Here is a 20,717-nt window from a genome sequence, read left to right as displayed (position 1 = left end):
AACGCTAGGAGGGCAGCTTTGAAGTGAGTTGGCCAGGCTCCACGTGTGGAGTCCATCTCTCCCCAGGCAACTGTGTCATTAAAGCCTTCAATCTGCTCAACATCTCCCGCCAGGAGGTTGTGGGTTCAAACCCCATGTTAGGCCTTGGACCGGATATAATGGGAGCAGACACTCCAATGCAGTCCTGGGGGTGCGCTTCATTGTTGGACTGGCCGACTTTCAAATGAGACGTTAAACTGAGGTCCCCGTTTGTATATTCAGATGGCACAATTTGAAAAGCAAATGCAGTTTCTCTCTCTCCTCGTGTCCTGTCTAACAACCCCCCCGAATAAAACTAATCAATCTCTTCATGGCTGCTTGTGGGATGTCACTGTGTGCAAACTGGCTAGAATTCTGGAAGACATGCTGAGAAAACATTCAATTGGTTAAAGGACTTTGCTTAAAGAAGTGCAGGTATCTGTGACCATACAGTGCACACAACTGACACATCGAATTGTTACTTCATCCAGCAACTTACCTGGGCTACATTTTATGACACATTGCTCGTTTCTGCAACGGAAAATTAAGAAAGATTTGTGAGAAGTAGAAAGGAAATCCATTAATACTAATATCCTTGCATTTGATACAGCGCCTTATCATGTCTTCGAGATGTCTCAAAGTGCTTCACAGAATATACTGTAAAATGCATTGACTGTATATTTTGTGGGCGAAACGCAGCAGCCAATTGCGCACAGCTCTTTCCTCTGGTGGTGAATCCAGAACAAGGGACATCATCTTAAAATTAGAGCCAGGCCATTTAGGAGTGAAATCAGAGGCAGGTTTTCATCCAAAGGCCAGTGGGAATCTGGAACTCTCTCTCTCTCTCGCTGTCCCCCAAAAGGCTGTGGATTATGGCTGGATCCATTCACATTTTGAAGCCTGAGGTGCATAGTTATTTGTTAGGTCAGGGGATCAAGGGATATGGGGCAAAGGCGTGTAATTGGAGTTGAGGTACAGATCTGAGGTACAGATTGGAGTTGAATGGCCTACTCCTGTTCCTTTACAACTTGCTCTTGTATAGCGCTAGCGCCCTCCAAGCAGGGAGTGCTTCAGACATTTAACAGTGGAGCCTGACTCCGAGCCAGGGGGGAGCGGTGGGGGTGATCATAAGCACGGTTGAAAAGGAAGGTTTTCAGGCAGGACTTCGGAAAGGGGGACCAAGGCGGAGGGATTAAGGGAGAGTGTTCCAGAGTTTGGGAATGCAGTGGCTGAAAACATAACCACCGATAATGGGGCGGAGGGTGCGAGAGACGAGCAGGAGCCGGTGATGGTTGAGCGGAGATGCCGGGTGTGGATTCGGGAGTGAGGGGTTCAGAGAGGGAGGGAGCGGCCAAGGAGTGAAGGGATTTGAACACGAGAGTGAGAGGACCTTGAAGTCGATCTGTTCAGTGATGGGGAGCCAGTGGAGTCTGGGCCAGAGCTGGTGAGATGCGGGGACTGAGTTTGGTTCAGGTCAGTAAGTGGGCGGCAGAGTCTCGAGTCGAGAGCCCAGAGTCTCGAGCCGAGAGCCCAAAGTGAGCTACGTCCGGAGTGAGGCGAGGCCAGAGTGTGAGGGAATTTGGTGAGAGTGGGAATTGCTGCTGTGAGTGTCGTGAAAACTGCTATCGTGAGTACATAACCCAATTTGTTGTTGTTATTCAAGTCTTGTAGTAGTTGTTGTAGTTGTTTTAAGTCTTGTGTTATTTAAAATTGCTGATACCATTGGTACATTGGTCTTGTAGGGTAACTTTACAGGGAGCAGCTGTAGCCAATTAAGCCGAGCCAATAACAAATAACTTATTGATTAAATTAATTTATTGATTATTCACTTGATTAGGCGTTAATTCCAAATCACTGCTGAGCAAATCAGAAACGGGTTGCACCCAGAAAATATAAATAGGAGATAGCTGCGAGAGCCCAGAGTGAGCTATGTCCGGAGTGAGGGAATTTGGTGAGAGTGGGAATTAGCTGCAGAGGGTTAAGTGGGGGCAGGCTATATATCTTTGTATCTATATAAAGTTTGTGAAGATGGTGTGGCAGGTAAACTGCGAGGTCTGTCACATGTGGGAGTCAATGGAGGATGCCTTAAGTCCGGGCGACTTCGTCTACCGCAAGTGTCTGGAAATCAGAGAGCTCCAGCTGAGAGTAGCTGAGCTGGAGTCTCAGGTGGAGACGCTGTGCAGCATTAGGGATGGAGAAAACTTCCTGGACAGCTTTATCCTGGAGCTGGACACTCCCCTTAGTCCCAAGGAAGAAGAATGTAGCAGCGACGGACATGACTGGGTGACAGTCAGGCGGGCAGACAAGCGTTCCCGAAAGAGAGAGGCTGAAGAATCCCAGACTTTAGCCTTGTCTGACAGGTATGAAATATTGGCAACCTGTGTGGACAAGGAAATCTGCGAGGAAGACGGGCAAACTGACCCCAACACCCTTGTGCAGGAGGTTAAAAATGTAATTCTTATTGGGGATGAGACAGTCGGGAGGACTGATACAGTTTTCTGTAGCCGTAGCAGGGAGACAAGAAGACTCTGTTGTCTTCCTGGGGCCAGGGTGAAGGATGTCACCGCCGGGCTGGAGATAAATTTGAGGCATGAGAGAGAGGATCCAATCGTAATGGTATATATAGGGACCAATGACATTGGTAGGACCAGTAGGGACGAGTTAAGGAGCGAGTTCCAAGAATTGGGAATTAAACTAAGGAATAGAACTTCCAAAGTGATGATATCGGGACTGTTACCTGAGCCAGGAGCTAATTGGTACAGGCAAAAGAAGATCATAGCTCTGAATGCCTGGCTAAAAGAGTGGTGCGGAGAGCAGGAATTCCAATTCATGGGCCACTGGCACGAGTATTGGGGAAGATGGGAGCTTTTCCAAAGGAATGGGCTCCACCTAAATAGGGCTGGGACAAATGTCCTGGCTACGCGAATAAATAGGGAGGTAGAAAGGGCTTTAAACTACTAAGGGGGGGGGGGGAAGGTAAAAACATAGTAAAGTATAGTCCACCACAGTTAAACTTGAGATCAACAAAAGCAAGAGAGCAGATTAACAAGGGAGAAGAGCAAAGTGTGTCAAGCCGGGTAAGGAAGTACAGTGATAGAGTGCTGGTGAACAGGGTTAATAGCCGGAATTAAAGGCGCTATATCTGAATGCACGAAGCATTCATAACAAGATAGATGAATTAGTTGCACAAATAGAGACAAACCGGTATGATCCAGTAGCCATCACCGAGACATGGTTACAGGGTGATCAGGGATGGGAACTGAATATTCCCGGCTACGTGGTATATAGGAAAGATAGGCGATGTGGTAAACGAGGAGGGGGAGTGGCCCTGCTAATAAAGGATGGGATAAAAACAGTAGAGAGGAAAGATTTTAAATCTGAAAAGCAAGATGTAGAGTCAGTATGGGTAGAGATACGTAACTTCAAGGGGCAAAAAACTATAGTGGGAGTAGTTTATAGACCCCCAAACAGTGGTCAAAGTATCGCTCAAGGTATAAATCAAGAGATTAGTGGAGCATGTAGCAAAGGAAAGACACTAATTGTGGGTGATTTTAACCTGCACATAGACTGGGACAACCAAATTGGGAAAGGTAACATAGAAGAGGAGTTTATAGAATGTATTAGAGATAATTTTCTAGATCAATATGCTGAGGAGCCGACCAGGGAACAAGCCATATTAGACCTTGTTTTGTGTAATGAAACAGGGCTGATCAGCAAACTGGAACTTAAGGCTCCTCTCGGGCAAAGCGATCATAATATGATGGAATTTAGCGTTAAGTTAGAGAGGGAAGTAGTTAAGTCTGAAGCAAAAGTCTTCAATTTAAATCGAGCCAACTTTGCTGGTATGAGAGAGGATTTAGCCAGAATAAACTGGGAGACTAAACTTAAAGATTTGACGGTAGACCAGCAATGGCAGACATTCAAGGAGATAGTGCAAAATTCCCAACGAGCACATATTCCTTTGAGGAATAAGAATGCCATGGGAAAGGTGGTGCAGCCATGGCTAACTAGAGCAGTTAGGGAAAGTATCAAATCAAAAGAAAAAGCCTATAAAACAGCGAAGATGAGTAGTAAACCCGAGGATTGGGAGAACTTTAGGGAACAACAGAGGAGGACCAAAAAATTGATCAAGAGGGAGAAAATAGATTACGAGGGCAAACTAGCAAAGAACATAAAAACAGACTCCAAGAGTTTTTACAAATATATAAAGAGGAAAAGGCTAGCGAGGGTGAATGTGGGTCCATTACAGGCAGAGACCGGAGGAATTATAATAGGGGACAAAGACATGGCAGAGTCATTAAACAAGTATTTTTCTACAGTCTTCACCGTAGAAGACACTGGAAACATACCAAAAATAGAGGACCAAGAAGACAATGTTAGCGAGCAACTTAGGGAGATTAACATTAGTAAAGAGATGGTTCTAGGTAAATTGTCGGGTCTTAAAACCGATAAATCCCCTGGACCGGATGGCCTGCATCCGAGAGTTTTAAAGGAGGTGGCTACTGAGATAGTGGATGGCATGTCTATAATCTTCCAAAAGTCTGTGGATACTGGAAAAGTTCCCATTGATTGGAAGATTGCAAACGTAACTCCACTATTTAAAAAGTGCAGGAGAAAAAATAGGGAAAACTATAGACCAGTTAGTTTGACGTCAGTTGTAGGGAAAATTCTTGAGTCCTTAATAAAAGACGTAGTTATGGGATACCTGGAAGACCATAAAAAGATTAGGCAGAGTCAACATGGCTTTACAAAAGGGAAGTCATGCTTGACTAACCTTTTAGAATTTTTTGAGGATGTATCCAGCAGGTTGGATAAGGGGGAACCAGTAGATGTGGTATATTTGGATTTTAGGAAGGCATTTGACAAGGTGCCACACAAAAGGCTGTTACTCAAGATCAAGGCCCACGGGATTAATGGGAAAATATTAACATGGATAGAAGAGTGGCTATCGGGTAGAAAGCAGAGAGTAGTGATAAACGGATCATTCTCGAATTGGCAGGATGTAACTAGTGGAGTGCCACAAGGATCAGTGCTTGGGCCTCAGCTATTTACCATTTACATCAATGATCTGGACGAGGACATTGAATGTAATGTGTCTAAATTCGCGGATGATACTAAACTAGGGAGCAGAGTGAGCTCTCAGGATGATGCAAAAAGATTGCAACGGAATATAGATAGGCTCGGGGAGTGGGCAAGTAGGTGGCAGATGGAATTCAATGTTAGCAAGTGTGAAATTATTCACCTCGGTAGCAAGAATAAAAGAACAGATTATTTTCTGGAAGGGGAGACGTTAGATAATACAACAACAACAACAACAAGATTCCATTTATAAAGCGCCTTTCACGTCAGGAGGACATCCCAAGGCGCTGCACAGTTGGGTCATGACCCGAGCAGGGGGGAAATGGTCAGGGTGAGGGGAGGGAAGGGAGGGAGCGAGGAGGGGGGAAATGGTCAGGGTGAGGGGAGGGAAGGGAGGGAGCGAGGAGGGGGGAAATGGTCAGGGTGAGGGAAGGGAGGGAGCGAGGAGGGGGAAGAGAGTCGAGAGGGGAGCTGAAGGCTTGGTCAAAGAGAAAGGTTTTGAGACCGGCCTTGAAGGAGGAGAGGGAGGAAGCGGCGAAGGCACTGGGGGATAGAGTTCCAGAGCCTAGGGGCTGAGAGGCTGAAAGCCCGACCACCAATGGTAGGGTGATTGGGGCGGGGGACGTGGAACAGACCGGAGCCAGAGGAACGGAGGGTACGGGCAGGTAGGTAGGGGGATAGTAGGTTGGAGAGGTAGGAGGGAGCAAGGCCGTGAATGGCCTTGTAGGTGAGGATGAGGATCTTGAAATCAATCCTCTGGGGGATGGGGAGCCAGTGGAGGCGAGCGAGGGTGGGAGTGATGTGGGCGCGGTGTCTGGTGCGGGACAGTACACGAGCTGCAGAGTTCTGAATGACCTGCAGTGTGGAGGGAGGGCCGGGAAGGCCGGCGAGGAGAGAGTTCCCATAGTCCGGCCTTGAGGTGACAAAGGCGTGGACCAGAGTTTCAGCCGAGTGAGGGGTGAGGTAGTGCCGTAGTCTGGCGATGTTCCGGAGGTGATGGAAGGCGGTGCCAGTTGTGGTGCGGATGTGAGGGAGAAAGGACAGCTCAGGGTCGAACAAAACGCCGAATAATGTTAGTATTCAAAGGGATTTGGGTGTCTTGTACACCAGTCCCAAAAAGTTAGTTTGCAGTGCAGCAGCAACTAAGAAGGCGAACGGCAGTTAGCGTTCATTTCGAAAGGTTTAGAGTACAAGAGTAGGGAAGTCTCGCTGCAACTGTATAGGGCTTTGGTGAGACCGCACCGAGAGTATTGTGTGCAGTTTTAGTCTCTTTATTGAAAAAAGGACATACTTGCTCTCGAAGGGGTGCAGTGTAGATTCACTCGGTTAGTTCCTGGGATGAGGGGAATGACCTATGAGGAGAGGCTGAATAAACTAGGACTGTATTCTCTGGAGTACAGAAGAATTAGGGGAGATCTTATTGAAACTTATAAGATTCTTAAAGGGCTGATAAAGTAGACACAGAGGGTCTGTTTCCCCGGGAGGAGAATCTATAACCAGGAGTCACAGTCTGAAAATTAAGGGTCAGCCTTTTAGAACAGAGTTGAGGAAACATTTCTTCACTCAGAGGGTAGTGAACTTATGGAATTCACTCCCCCAGAAGGCTGTAGATGTCAGTCCTTGAACATTTTCAAGGCTGAGACTGATAGATTCTTGAAAAATAGAGGGATTAGGGGATATGGGGATAGGGCGGGTAATCAGAGTTAGGTGAGAAGATCAGCCATGATCTTATTGAATGGCGGAGCAGGCACGAAGGGCCGAATGGCCTACTCCTGCTCCTAATTCTTATGTTCTTATGCTCAATACCGATCCCTGGGGGACACCGTTGCACACCTCCTTGCATTGCGAGAAACACTCATTAACCACCACCCTCTGCTCTCTGTCACTCAGACAGTTCCTAATCCAAACGGCTACTGTCCCCTTAATACCGTGGGCTTCCAGTTTTTTTATTAACCTCTTATGCGGTACTGTGTCAAAAGCCTTTTTAAAATCCATGTAAATAATGTCCACCGCATTTCCCTCATTAACCCTCGCAGTCACCTCTTCAAAAAATTCTATTAGATTTGTTAGGCAAGATTTGCCTTTAACAAATCCATGTTGGCCGTCTCTAATTACCTCGTGTTCCTCTAAGTAGAGATTTATTCTGTCCCGGATTATGGTTTCCAGTAGTTTTCCTATTACCGAAGTTAGGCTGACTGGCCTGTAATTTCCGGGTTTGTCTTTCTGCCCCTTTTTGTAGAGTGGGGTAACATTAGCCACTCTCCAGTCTCTTGGCACCACTCCTGTGTCCAATGAAGATTGAAATATAATGGCCAAAGCCTCCGCTATTTGAACCCGTATCTCCCACAGCAACCTTGGGTGAAACCCATCTGGTCCTGGTGACTTATCAATTTTCAGCCCAGTCAATCTTTTCAGAACTTCCTCTCTGTCTATAGTAATCTGATCTATGTCCTCTACAACTCTCATCCAATAGTGCGGCATTTGGGGCATCCATTTCCGTTGTGAAGACAGATGCAAAGTACTCGCTTAGTACATCAGCCATCCCTCTGCCGCCACAACAAGATGGCCGTCATTGCCTTTGATTGGCCCCACCCTACCTTTAACTAACCTTTTTTCCTTTATGTGCTTGTAAAATATTTTAGGATTCCCCTTTATGTTACTCTTCTCATGCGATCTTTTAGCCTGTCTTATCACTCTTTTAAGACCACTTATAATAATAATCCTTGCATTTGATATAGCGCTTTTCACGTCGGGAGGACGTCCCAAAGCACTTCACAGAACACACTGTAAAGTGAATTGACTGTATATTTGTGGGCGAACGCGGCAGCCAATTGCGCACAGCAATGTCCCACAAACAACCGTAGATTGAAAATGACCAATTTATTATTGTTTTTGGTTTTTGGAGGGATTATTATTAGGCTCTGTGTGGAGTAAGGAAACTTGCCCAAGGTTTCGCCCTGACCCCCCGGGGATTGAACTCAGGTCTCTCACTTGCAAAGCGAGTGCTCTAACCACTGAGCTACAGGACTCCACTTCTGCATTCTCTATAATGCGCTTTGCTATCCTCAGTGTCTTGCATCCGCGAAATGTCATACGCCATCTTCTTCTTTTTCATCCTAGACAGAATATCCCTGGCCATCCAGGCTGGCTTGGTTCTCGCACATTTCCCTTTTGTGGGAATATATCTATTTAGACCCTGAGCTATCGTATCTTTGAAAATTTCCCATTACTCATGAGTCGTTTTAACTGCCATTCTTACTTGCCAGTCCACCAACTCTAGGTCCCTTTTTAGCCCATCAAAATTAGCCCTTTTCCAGTCAAGCATTTTCACCCTTGACTGTACTTTGTCCCTGTTCATGAGTAATCTAAATCTAATAATATTATGGTCACTGTTACCTAGATGCTCCCCTACCGAAACTTGTTCAACCTGACCTACTTCATTCCCTAGGACAAGATCCAGCAATGCTTCCTTCCTTGTAGCACTGGAGATATATTGCTCAAGAAAATTTTCCTGTACACAGTTGATGAATCTTTCTCCTGTCTTGCCCTTAACGCTACTATTTTGCCAATCTATATTGGGATGATTGAAATCCCCCATTATGACAACTCTGTTCGCCCTACATCTGTCCGTGATCTGGTTGCAGATCTGCTCCTCTATCTCCTTCCCGCTATCTGGTGGTCTATAGTAAACCCCTATCAGTGTAACCACTCCTTTCCTATTTCTGACCTCTGACCAGATCGATTCTGTTGTCGGGCCCTTCAGAGCCTCGTTCCTTTCTACAACTATAATTGTATGCTTAACTAATATTGCCACCCCTCCACCCTTTCTTCCTTCTCTATCCTTCCTGAACACATTATACCCTGGAATATTTATCTCCCATTCCTGTCCTGGCTTAAGCCATGTCTCAGTTACTGCCACCACATCGTAACCCCCTATAATAAAATGCACTACATCATTTACATTTATATAGCACCTTTCTCAAAAGTGGATGTTTCAAAGGGCTTTATGTTGCTGGTTGTGCTTTAAATGAGAGAGTGTGAGTTGCAGAGCTCCAGAGAGCATGGACCCCCCTTCCTTGGCCCCATTCCTCTTGAACCTAACCTCCAGATCGGGTGCAAACCCTTGACTGTCCAAGTTACAACAACTTGCCTTTATACAGCATCCTTCATGCATGGTAGCGTCCCAGAGTGCTTGGTAGTTTTGGATTCAAGCCAGGGCAGAGGGAACGGGTAGGTGACCGTAAGCACATTTAAAAGGTAAGGTCTTTAGGCGGTATTTGAAAGTGGGTGGGGAGGGGGCAAGGCGGAGCAGTTGAGGGGGAGAGTTCCAGAGTTTCAGGGAGTAGTGGCTGAAGGCAAGGCCACCGATGGTGGAACGGAGTGATCGAGGGACAAACAGGAGGCTGGAGCCAGCCGAGCTGAGGCAGCGGGTGGGGGAAGCAGATTGGAGAGGTAGGGAGGGGGGAGGGCCTGAAGGGATTTGAAAACGAGTGAGAGGATATTGATATGTTCAATAATTGGGAGCTGGTGAAGCTGGTGTAATGAGATCTGTGTAGTGGCTGCTAAGGCTCCCCTGTCAGTGCTTGAACTGTGCCCGTGTGTCATTATGTGTGCGGCGGGGTTGGGGGGTCCGTGAGTGGGTAGGTGGATGAGAGTGATGTATAATAAGAAGAGGAGCTGCAACCTCTTATTGAACCATCACAGCCTCCACTTACGTTATTTGCAGAGAACAATATTTTCCATCTGGATCTAGGTATGCCATCACACTTTCACATGTTCCATCATTCCACTTCTCCAGTCCAGTACCTGTGAAGACAAAAAACTAAGCTGAATACATTACAGTCAAATCTGTTGAAGCAACCACCTCCATTCAGCAACCACCCCCTTGTTAACAATCACCCTGGCACAGCCCAACAGCCAGACTCACACACCAACAAAGCCTTACTCAGAGGCCACCCCTACATAAAGGCCACTTTGGCCCAGTCCCCTGATTGAAGACAGGGATGACTGTGTATCATTTAATCTTCACAAATATCTACAACTGCTGACTGCAAGCTGACACATTCAGGAGAGACGTAAGTCAGCCCACAACCCCATAACACAGAACCGTAGAAACTTACACAGCGCCTTGGGACGTCCTCCCGATGTGAAAGGCGCTCTATAAATGCAATCTTGTTGTTGTTGTTGTTAAGGTACAATAAACTCTGAAAAAGTGTTACTCCAAGGGAAAAGAGCTCAGCAATGAGTTATCCAGAGTGGTGAGTTAGCTGTAGGTCACAAGGGGGCGCTGTGACGGGTGGGGTTAATCAGTAGAGGTTGGGCGCATATGCTCAGAGGCACGCAGAGGCCTCTGGTTTATTGAAGAGCCCTGCCTTATTCTGTTGCAGAGGCCTTTGGTCTATTGTCACAGAATGGGGAGGAAGGTAACAACAACACATTACATTTACACAGCGCCTTTCACATCAGGAGGATGTCCCAAGATGGTGGACAGCCAAGGATTTGGACCTGAGCTGGTGGTTGGGTTCAGGAGGGGTGGAGGGTAGAGAGGGTGGAGATAGGAGGGTAACCGAACGCACGGTCGAAGAGGATCTTGAACCGGGCTTTGAAGGAGGCAAGGGAGGGGCAAGGCAAAGAGGCTGTGGGATGGAGTTCCAAAGGGTGGGGGCAGAGAGGCTGAAGTCCCGACACTGATGGTGGGGGCAGGGGACATGTAACAGGCCGGAGCCAGAGGCATGGTTCTCCAATAGACCAGAGGATTCTTTGATGCAAGAAGCCATCTATAGGACGACTTATCTGATCAATTTTACATTGTAATTACTCACAAGAATTTCTAGAATGTGACCAGTTAGGTGTTAGGGGGTGTGACGAGTCCCTTATTAACATTGTGCATGGGAAGTTATCGGGGTACTGACAGCGGGGCATAGTGACCTAATTGGTGCTGACTAGTTAAATAGATTGCAGTATCAAGAGTTTCCTGTATTGGTCTAGTTCCCACTTGATTTGACACACTGTCAAACCTGTCTTCAACAACCAGGCTCCACTGGCTCCCTGTCACACAACAACAACAACAAGATTACATTTGCATAGCGCCTTTCACGTCGGGAGGACGTCCCAAGGCACTGAACGTATCCATTTCAAGATCCTCACACTCATGTTCAAATCAATTCATGCCTGGTACCTTCCTACCTCTCCAATTTGCTTACACCTCACTCCTCAACCCATCCCCTGTATCCCCAACCCACCCTCCCACTAACCCCCCCCTCCACTAAACCACCCCTCCCCACTAACACCCCTCCCCACTAACACCCCTCCCACTAAACCACCCATTCCCACTAAACTACCCCCTCCCACTAACATCCCTCCCACTAACCCCGCCCCCCACTAAACCACCCCCTCCCGCTAACCCCACCTCCGCCCCAGTAAACAACACTATCCACAAACAAATTCTTACATTTGATACAGTGTCATTCTTAACCAGACGATGTTTCAAAACGTCTGTATACACCCCAAACCCCAGCTGCACCCCAAACCCCAGCTGCACCCCAAACCCCAGCTGCACCCCAAACTCCAACTGCACCCCAAACTCCAACTGCACCCCAAACTCCAACTGCACCCCAAACTCCAGCTGCACCCCAAACTCCAGCTGCACCCCAAACTCCAGCTGCACCCCAAACTCCAGCTGCACCCCAAACTCCAGCTGCACCCCAAACTCCGCATCAGGAATGTCTATGTCAGGAATCTTCACACTAGGTAACCTCCCACTTTTACTTGGAATATTCACACAAGGTAGCCACACAACAGACATCACTACAGGCATCTTCACATCATGTAAATTTGCAACAGGAGTCTACATACCAGGCATCCTCCAAACATCTGATCTCCCATCAGGAACCTCCATGCTGTTTGTCCACCAAAAGGAGAGTCTTCCACCAGGAAAATGCACACCAGGTATGTTCCTGCCAGGGAAGCCAAAACCAGGAAACTGCACACCAGGTATGTTCCTGCCAGGGAAGCCAAAACCAGGAAACTGCACACCAGGTATGTTCCTGCCAGGGAAGCCAAAACCAGGAAACTGCACACCAGGTATGTTCCTGCCAGGGAAGCCAAAACCAGGAAACTGCACACCAGGTATGTTCCTGCCAGGGAAGCCAAAACCAGGAAACTGCACACCAGGTATGTTCCTGCCAGGGAAGCCAAAACCAGGAAACTGCACACCAGGTATGTTCCTGCCAGGGAAGCCAAAACCAGGAAACTGCACACCAGGTATGTTCCTGCCAGGGAAGCCAAAACCAGGAAACTGCACACCAGGTATGTTCCAGCCAAAACCAAGTCTGTGCCTACCAGGGAATGTGAAACCAGGAAAATCCATTCCAGGCATTCTCAAAAAGGGGAATGTCCCACTAGGGAACACATTAGGAAACTCTGTACCAGCCGTTCTCAAAAAGAAGAGCCACCCACCAGGAAGCTTCCAACCTGGGATCACACCAGGAAACCCCATATTGGGTTGTCTCCCATCAGGAAAATTCCCACCTGGGAAACTCCAACCTGGGAACCTCTCACCAGCAGGTCTCATCATATCAGGTAACCACAACCTGAGATTGGCCATGCTGGGAGTCTGCCGATTGAATAACAACATAGCAGGAAGCGTTGCAAAAGGCGTGTTCACATTAAATAATGTCATACTAGGAAACATCAGACCAGGAATCTTCACACCAGATTTCACCATGCCAGAAATTTGTACACCAGAAATTTGACCACGAAGAATGTTCACACCAGGAATCTTCACACCAGATGTCACCATGCCAGGCATAACAATACCAGGAATTTGTGCACCAGGAATCTTCACACCAGGAATTTGACCACCAAGAATCTTCACACCAGATTTCACCAGGCCAGGAATTTGTACACCAGGAACTTGACCACCAAGAATCTTCACACCAGGAATCTTCACACCAGGAATCTTCACACCAGAACTCACCATGCCAGGAATTTGTACACCAGAAATTTGACCACGAAGAATGTTCACACTAGGAATCTTCACACCAAATTTCACCATGCCAGGAATTTGTACACCAGGAATTTGACCACCAAGAATCTTCACACCAGGAATCTTCACACCAGATTTCACCATGCCAGGAATTTGTACACCAGAAATTTGACCACGAAGAATGTTCACACCAGGAATCTTCACACCAGATGTCACCATGCCAGGAATTTGTACACCAGGAATTTGACCACGAAGAATGTTCACACCAGGAATCTTCACACCAGATGTCACCATGCCAGGCATAACAATACCAGGAATTTGTGCACCAGGAATCTTCACACCAGGAATTTGACCACCAAGAATCTTCACACCAGATTTCACCAGGCCAGGAATTTGTACACCAGGAACTTGACCACCAAGAATCTTCACACCAGGAATCTTCACACCAGGAATCTTCACACCAGAACTCACCATGCCAGGAATTTGTACACCAGAAATTTGACCACGAAGAATGTTCACACTAGGAATCTTCACACCAAATTTCACCATGCCAGGAATTTGTACACCAGGAATTTGACCACCAAGAATCTTCACACCAGGAATCTTCACACCAGATTTCACCATGCCAGGAATTTGTACACCAGAAATTTGACCACGAAGAATGTTCACACCAGGAATCTTCACACCAGATGTCACCATGCCAGGAATTTGTACACCAGGAATTTGACCACGAAGAATGTTCACACCAGGAATCTTCACACCAGATGTCACAATGCGAGGCATATCAATACCAGGAATTTGTGCACCAGGAATCTTCACACCAGGAATTTGACCACCAAGAATCTTCACACCAGATTTCACCAGGCCAGGAATTTGTACACCAGGAACTTGACCACCAAGAATCTTCATACCAGGAATCTTCACACCAGGAATCTTCACACCAGAACTCACCATGCCAGGAATTTGTACACCAGAAATTTGACCACGAAGAATGTTCACACCAGGAATCTTCACACCAGATGTCACCATGCCAGGAATTTGTACACCAGAAATTTGACCACCAAGAGTCTTCACACCAGGAATCTTCACACCAGATGTCACCATGCGAGGCATATCAATACCAGGAATTTGTGCACCAGGACTCTTCACACCAGGAATTTGACCACCAAGAATCTTCACACCAGATTTCACCAGGCCAGGAATTTGTACACCAGGAACTTGACCACCAAGAATCTTCACACCAGGAATCTTCACACCAGGAATCTTCACACCAGAACTCACCATGCCAGGAATTTGTACACCAGAAATTTGACCACGAAGAATGTTCACACCAGGAATCTTCACACCAGATGTCACCATGCCAGGAATTTGTACACCAGAAATTTGACCACGAAAAATGTTCACACCAGGAATCTTCACACCAGATGTCACCATGCGAGGCATATCAATACCAGGAATTTGTGCACCAGGAATCTTCACACCAGGAATTTGACCACCAAGAATCTTCACACCAGATTTCACCATGCCAGGAATTTGTACACCAGGAACTTGACCACCAAGAATCTTCACACCAGGAATCTTCACACCAGATGTCACCATGCCAGGAATTTGTACACCAGAAATTTGACCACGAAGAATGTTCACACCAGGAATCTTCACACCAGATGTCACCATGCGAGGCATATCAATACCAGGAATTTGTGCACCAGGAATCTTCACACCAGGAATTTGACCACCAAGAATCTTCACACCAGATTTCACCATGCCAGGAATTTGTACACCAGGAACTTGACCACCAAGAATCTTCACACCAGGAATCTTCACACCAGATGTCACCATGCCAGGAATTTGTACACCAGAAATTTGACCACCAAGAGTCTTCACACCAGGAATCTTCACACCAGATGTCACCATGTGAGGCATATCAATACCAGGAATTTGTACACCAGGAATCTTCACACCAGGAACTTGACCACCAAGAGTCTTCACACCAGGAATCTTCACACCAGATGTCACCATGCGAGGCATATCAATACCAGGAATTTGTGCACCAGGAATCTTCACACCAGGAACTTGACCACCAAGAGTCTTCACACCAGGAATCTTCACACCAGATGTCACCATGCGAGGCATATCAATACCAGGAATTTGTGCACCAGGAATCTTCACACCAGGAACTTGACCACCAAGAGTCTTCACACCAGGAATCTTCACACCAGATGTCACCATGCCAGGCATATCAATACCAGGAATTTGTGCACCAGGAATCTTCACACCAGGAACTTGACCACCAAGAGTCTTCACACCAGGAATCTTCACACCAGATGTCACCATGCCAGGCATATCAATACCAGGAATTTGTGCACCAGGAATCTTCACACCAGGAACTTGACCACCAAGAGTCTTCACACCAGGAATCTTCACACCAGAAACTTGATCACCAATAAACTTCACATCAGACATCTTCTCATCAGACATCTTCTCTCCAAGGTTTGCTTCATCAGGAACGTTCACATCATGGTGTGAGCTGACATCCAAGCTCATGGAACCTTGGGTTTTATAAATAAGGGTATAGAATATAAACGCAAAGAGGTAACGCTAAATATGTATAAATCGTTAATCAGACCACAGTCAGAATATTGTGTCCAGTATTGGTCACCACAGTTTTTAGGAAAGACATCAGGGAGATAGAGGGGAACAGAGATTTACGAGTATGATAATGGGGTTGAGTGGCTTGGCCTTTGAGTGGAGACCAGAGGAAATTGGACTTTTTCTGCTGGAATAAAGAAGGCTGAAGGTGACCTGATCATGGTCTACATGCTTCCTCTTGGTGACATCATCCACAGACATGGGTTCAACTTCCTCATTTATGAGGATGACACTCAACTGTCCCTCTCTGCTTCCACCCTCGACTCCAGGACCACTGCTGGTCCTGACAGACTGGATGAAAGCTTACTTTCTCAACAAGACCGAGGCCCTCCTGATTGCCTCCAGCCAGCTCCTCAGGCACTGACAGCAACACCATCTATGGTTGCACACTCCACCTCACTGAGCCAGTCCGGAACCTTGGTGTCTTGTTTCACCCTTAACTGTTCTTTCTACCTCACATCCGTACTCGATCTGCCTTCCCCCATCTCCGCAACATTGCCCGGCTCTGTCACTGCCTCTCCCTACAGGCAACCAAGACCCTCATCCACACATTCATCACATCTAGGCTCGACTACACCAACTCTCTGCTTGTCGGTCTTCCCCAACTCTTCTCTCCACAAAACCGCAGATCATTCAGAACTCTGCAGCCCATGTCCTCTCCTGCAACAGGCTCCGTAACCCTATCACCCCCACCCTCACCCAGCTACGATGGCTCCCCATCCCCTAGGAGGATAGAGTTCAAAATCTTCATCCTTACCTTCAAGGCCCTCCATGGTCTTGTTCTTTCCTACCTCTGTGATCTGCTAATCCCATATCAACCTATCCACTCCGTCCACTCAGCAGGCTCCAGCCTGCTCCATGTCTCCCACCTGGCCCGGCCCACCTTTGGTGGTCGGGCCTTCAGCCTCTCTGCCCCCACGCTTTGGAATTCCATGCCACAGTCCCTTTGCCTTGCTTTCTTCCCTCGCTTCCTTCAAGATCCATCTCAAGACCCTCCTCTTCCACCGCGCCTTCAGTCACCCTCCTACCCTTCCCTCCCTGCCCTCCATGCCTTCTGATCCCAACCCCTTGCTGTGCCCAAATCCCTGACTATCCAGTGCCTTGGGAGTGCTCTCAATTTGAAAGACGCTGTTTCGCCCACAAATATACGGTCAATTCACTTTACAGAAGACATGAAAAGCTCTATATCAAATGCAAAGATTATTATTACATGTAGATACGACAAGCAGCAGGGAAAGAGAAAGAATGATAACATGAATATGAGTGATGAATAGTGGAATGCATATCACAGAGGTGGTGACATCCCTGAGAAGTGCTCCAGATTCAGTTACCAATTCACATGTGATCCCATGTAATCCCACATTAATAATCCTTGCATTTGATATAGTGCCTTGTCACATCTTCAAGATGTCAAAAGCACTTCACAGGATATACTATAAAGTGAATTGACTATATTTTGTGGGCGAAACGTTATAAGGAGAGTGGTGACATGAAATCATTTTTAAAAACATCTGGTCTCATCCAAAGGGGTTTCTTCATCTGATCTAATCTGGTGATCTTGTAATTTCTGAGTACCAGAACCTCAACCACAGACCCTCATGGATCTGGAACACTACCTTACCAGTTCCTTCATGCTCATCTCCTTGATAATAATAATCCTCACATTTGATATAGCACCTTATCACATCTTCAACACGTCTCAAAGTGCTTCACAAATTATAAAGTAATTTAACTGTATATTTTGTGTGCAAAACATGGCTGTCAATTGTGCACAGCAGCATCCCACAAACAGTCATGGATTGAGTGACGTAATTTTTTTTTGAAGGGGTTATTACAGAGTCATGTAGAGTAGGAAACTTGTCCGGTTTCGCCCTGCCCGAGAATCAAACGCAGCCCTTCTCACTTGCGAGATGAGTGCTCTAACCTCCGAGCTCCAGCACTCCACTATCATGATCATACTGTAATGCACTCAGGCTGCATAATCGAGAGGAAGATTGATTGAGGCCATGAGTGGCTGGTTTGTAAGCAGAATATGCTAAGAATGAGCTCCTAACACCAAATTCCTGGCCTTCAGCCTTGGAGTGGGCAGTGTCGAGATCCCACTCTCGCTGTACAGCCTGGGGGAGCCAGTGATGAGAGGCTGCTGGCTCCAAGAGGCTGACGTGAAGGTTTGCAGCTCAATCAGTCTTCAAAAACAGGTGCCTCCGATATCCTGGAGCAATGAGTTAATTCACCCTCCTGCTGAAAGCAATCATTTGGAAGGTCCTTGAGAGGAGGCTAAAGGGTTCCAACACCTTTCTGAGGATAATAATTCCTTCAAAAAAAATGATAATTTGGTCAATCCACAACTGTTTGTGGGACACTGCTGTGCACAATTGGCCACGTTTCACCCACAAAATATAGGCAACTCATTTTACAGTATATTCTGTGAAGTACTTTGAGACATTTCAATGATCTAATAAGGTGCTATGTCTAGAAGACGTGAAAAGCGCTATATAAAATGCAAGGATTATTATTATTTATTATAACGAGAGGTCATCAGTTTAGAATAGTAAGTAAATGAGCAAACGGGGAGGTCAGGAGAAATGTTTTCACCCACGCTTTTGGTCAGTCGGGTGTCTGACTCGTATGGAAACCACTCACCATGCTAAAGAGTATCCCAACCAAACTAAGCATTCCATGCATCCCACCTACACATGGAAATTCCTGAACCTGGAATGGGATGTGCACTCTTTCCCTGAGCTCCATTGAGCTCTCTGTTGTCAGAGTCAGCTTCAAAGTGGGCACTTCTATTTGCCAATGCAACTCACATGATGATCCGGATTAAGCAGCTCCTGTTAACCTTGCAAACCAAAGCCCTAACAGTTAGTGTGGTCCCAGCTGGCAATAGGGAGTTTGCCAGACAGTGCTTTCAATGGCAAGCTATGTGGTTTTAGCCAGTTAGACTCCAGTAGTTAGCCCAATGCACACTCTGCGGTCCCAAGACATAGCTCTTGTCAGCCTGTGCCTCATTCTTTCTGGAATTAGGTAAGCAGGGGAAACAGTGGGCATTGCATGGATCTGTGACAGGAGCAGGTTGCAGAGTCCCTCTAACACAGTTTACCTGATCTCTTCTGTCTCTGACTCCACCCCACCCCCAGTGTTCCCCAAATGTTCTCCTACCTTCACATTGCTCACGTGTCCAGGCTCATTTCCCACCATCAAGTCGAGCCCTGTAGTGGCTTTTTAGTGGGGACATCCTAACATATTCTTCTAAGACACAGTCTCCAATACACTCTATCTTAGATCCCCTTTAAGAAGAAATGACCCAAATTAACTGGGAACCAATGAAAGGGGATCAGAAAATATGAAGCAGGAGGCAGGGGAACTAACTGAAGAGGTTTTCGTTGTATTGTTGGATTGTGTTTTGAGAGCTGAGAATAAAATAGTGATTTCTACATTTGAGTTGTGAGAACACAACATGGTGTCAGAAATGAAACTGAACTGAATCGGAAAAGACTATGAGATTCAACAGGGACGATAAACAAGACAAAATTAATTGTGGAGAAGCAGAAACGGATGCCATACCAAGATATATGCAAATACCATGTACATTGAGGCTAGAAGGCAACTTAAGATGTAATTGGCGGGATTTTGAGATATTTGCACTCGCCTCAAATGTGAAGGAATTGGCACAAATACAGCAGTTGGCTATTTTCCTAAATGTGGCAGAAGAAGTGAGGGATTACTTTGCAACTACGGAGAAAGATATGAACATGTCATTAGATGAGATGATAAAAGTCATGCGGGAAAGATGATGTGAGTAAAACAACGTCACAGTGGATAGATATAAATTTGGAACAAGGGATCAAGGGCCTACGGAATCATTTTATCCGTACTGTGTGGTATTACCATCACTAAGTAAGACATGTGATTATGGAGCTTTAAGAGAAGAGATGATCAGAGACGAAATTGTAATAGGATAGAACGATAATAAATATGCAGCAAACTCTTGAAGTAGGAGACTGCTGCAAAAAGCTCTGCAAATAGTTGTTATAGAAGAAATGTCCAAAACACATGAGCAGAAGAAATGCAGAAGAGATGATGGAAATTGATGGAGTATAATTGAGGAGTATAATATTGATGCAATAAAATCATTAAGAGACTGCATACAGAAAAAGAAAAAAAGAGCGGATGTTATCGCTAGATATATTTGAGAAAAAAATGATGATAGAAAATGATCACAAACCATTAGAGATAATTCTGAGAAAAGGGCTCAATGAAACACTGCCAAGACTACAAAGAATATGGCTATAGAGATATAGCATTATCTTTGATAATAATAGTAATCCTTGCATTTGATATAGTGCTTTTCACGTCTTCTAGACATCTCAAAGCGCTTCATAGAATATGCTATAAAGTGAATTGACTATATATTTCTGGGCGAACGCGGCAGCCAATTGTGCACAGCAGAGTCCACAAACAGTCGTGGATTGAAAATGACAAATTTATTATTGTTTTTGGTTTTGGAGGGATTATTATTAGGCTCTGTGTGGAGTAAGGAAACTTGCCCAAGGTTTCGCCCTGCCTGGAATTGAACCCATTCTCTTGCAAGGTGAGTGCTCTAACCACTGAGCTACAGGACTCCATACTTTCAGTACAAACCAGAGAAAACGTTATATTTGACAGACAGACTAATTCAAGCCACCAGTCAAAAGACGAATGAAGAGGACGAGCAAATAAAAAAAGAAATGGAAATCCAGGTATGGGAAATAGCAAAGGCAACAATACAGGAGAAGGAGACTAGAGAAGCAAACAAAAGAGATATGATAAGTTAGGTAATTCAGAATGCTGAAAAAGGGATGGTGTAAAAACAGAAAAGAGGCACCAGAAGAGGTCGCCCATAATGGGAATACGGAAATTAAATATACCAGCAAAAAGGCCCCACACTTTAGGAAGGATGTCAAGGCACTGGAGAGGGTGCAAAGGAAATTGACCAGGATCG

At 46.1% G+C, this 20,717-nt stretch overlaps 1 protein-coding gene across 1 annotated transcript; it reads right to left on the bottom strand.

The window, feature by feature from the left end:
- Positions 1-517: 517 nt before the first annotated feature.
- cunh5orf34 (chromosome unknown C5orf34 homolog) lies at positions 518-15,628 on the bottom strand. Its single transcript, XM_042332088.1, has 5 exons — positions 13,366-15,628; positions 12,643-13,050; positions 11,953-12,434; positions 9,813-9,903; positions 518-549 (listed from the first exon to the last, which is right to left on the bottom strand). Exons 1-4 carry the CDS (start codon positions 15,626-15,628, stop codon positions 9,859-9,861), a joined length of 3,198 nt encoding a protein of 1,065 aa, XP_042188022.1. The 3' UTR covers positions 518-549; positions 9,813-9,858.
- Between the last annotated feature and the right edge of the window lie 5,089 nt (positions 15,629-20,717).

This window comes from Callorhinchus milii, unplaced genomic scaffold (genome assembly GCF_018977255.1).
Source record: "Callorhinchus milii isolate IMCB2004 unplaced genomic scaffold, IMCB_Cmil_1.0 Scaffold1, whole genome shotgun sequence".
Classification (NCBI taxonomy): domain Eukaryota; kingdom Metazoa; phylum Chordata; class Chondrichthyes; order Chimaeriformes; family Callorhinchidae; genus Callorhinchus; species Callorhinchus milii.
This window is presented reverse-complemented; position numbering and strand designations above follow the sequence as displayed.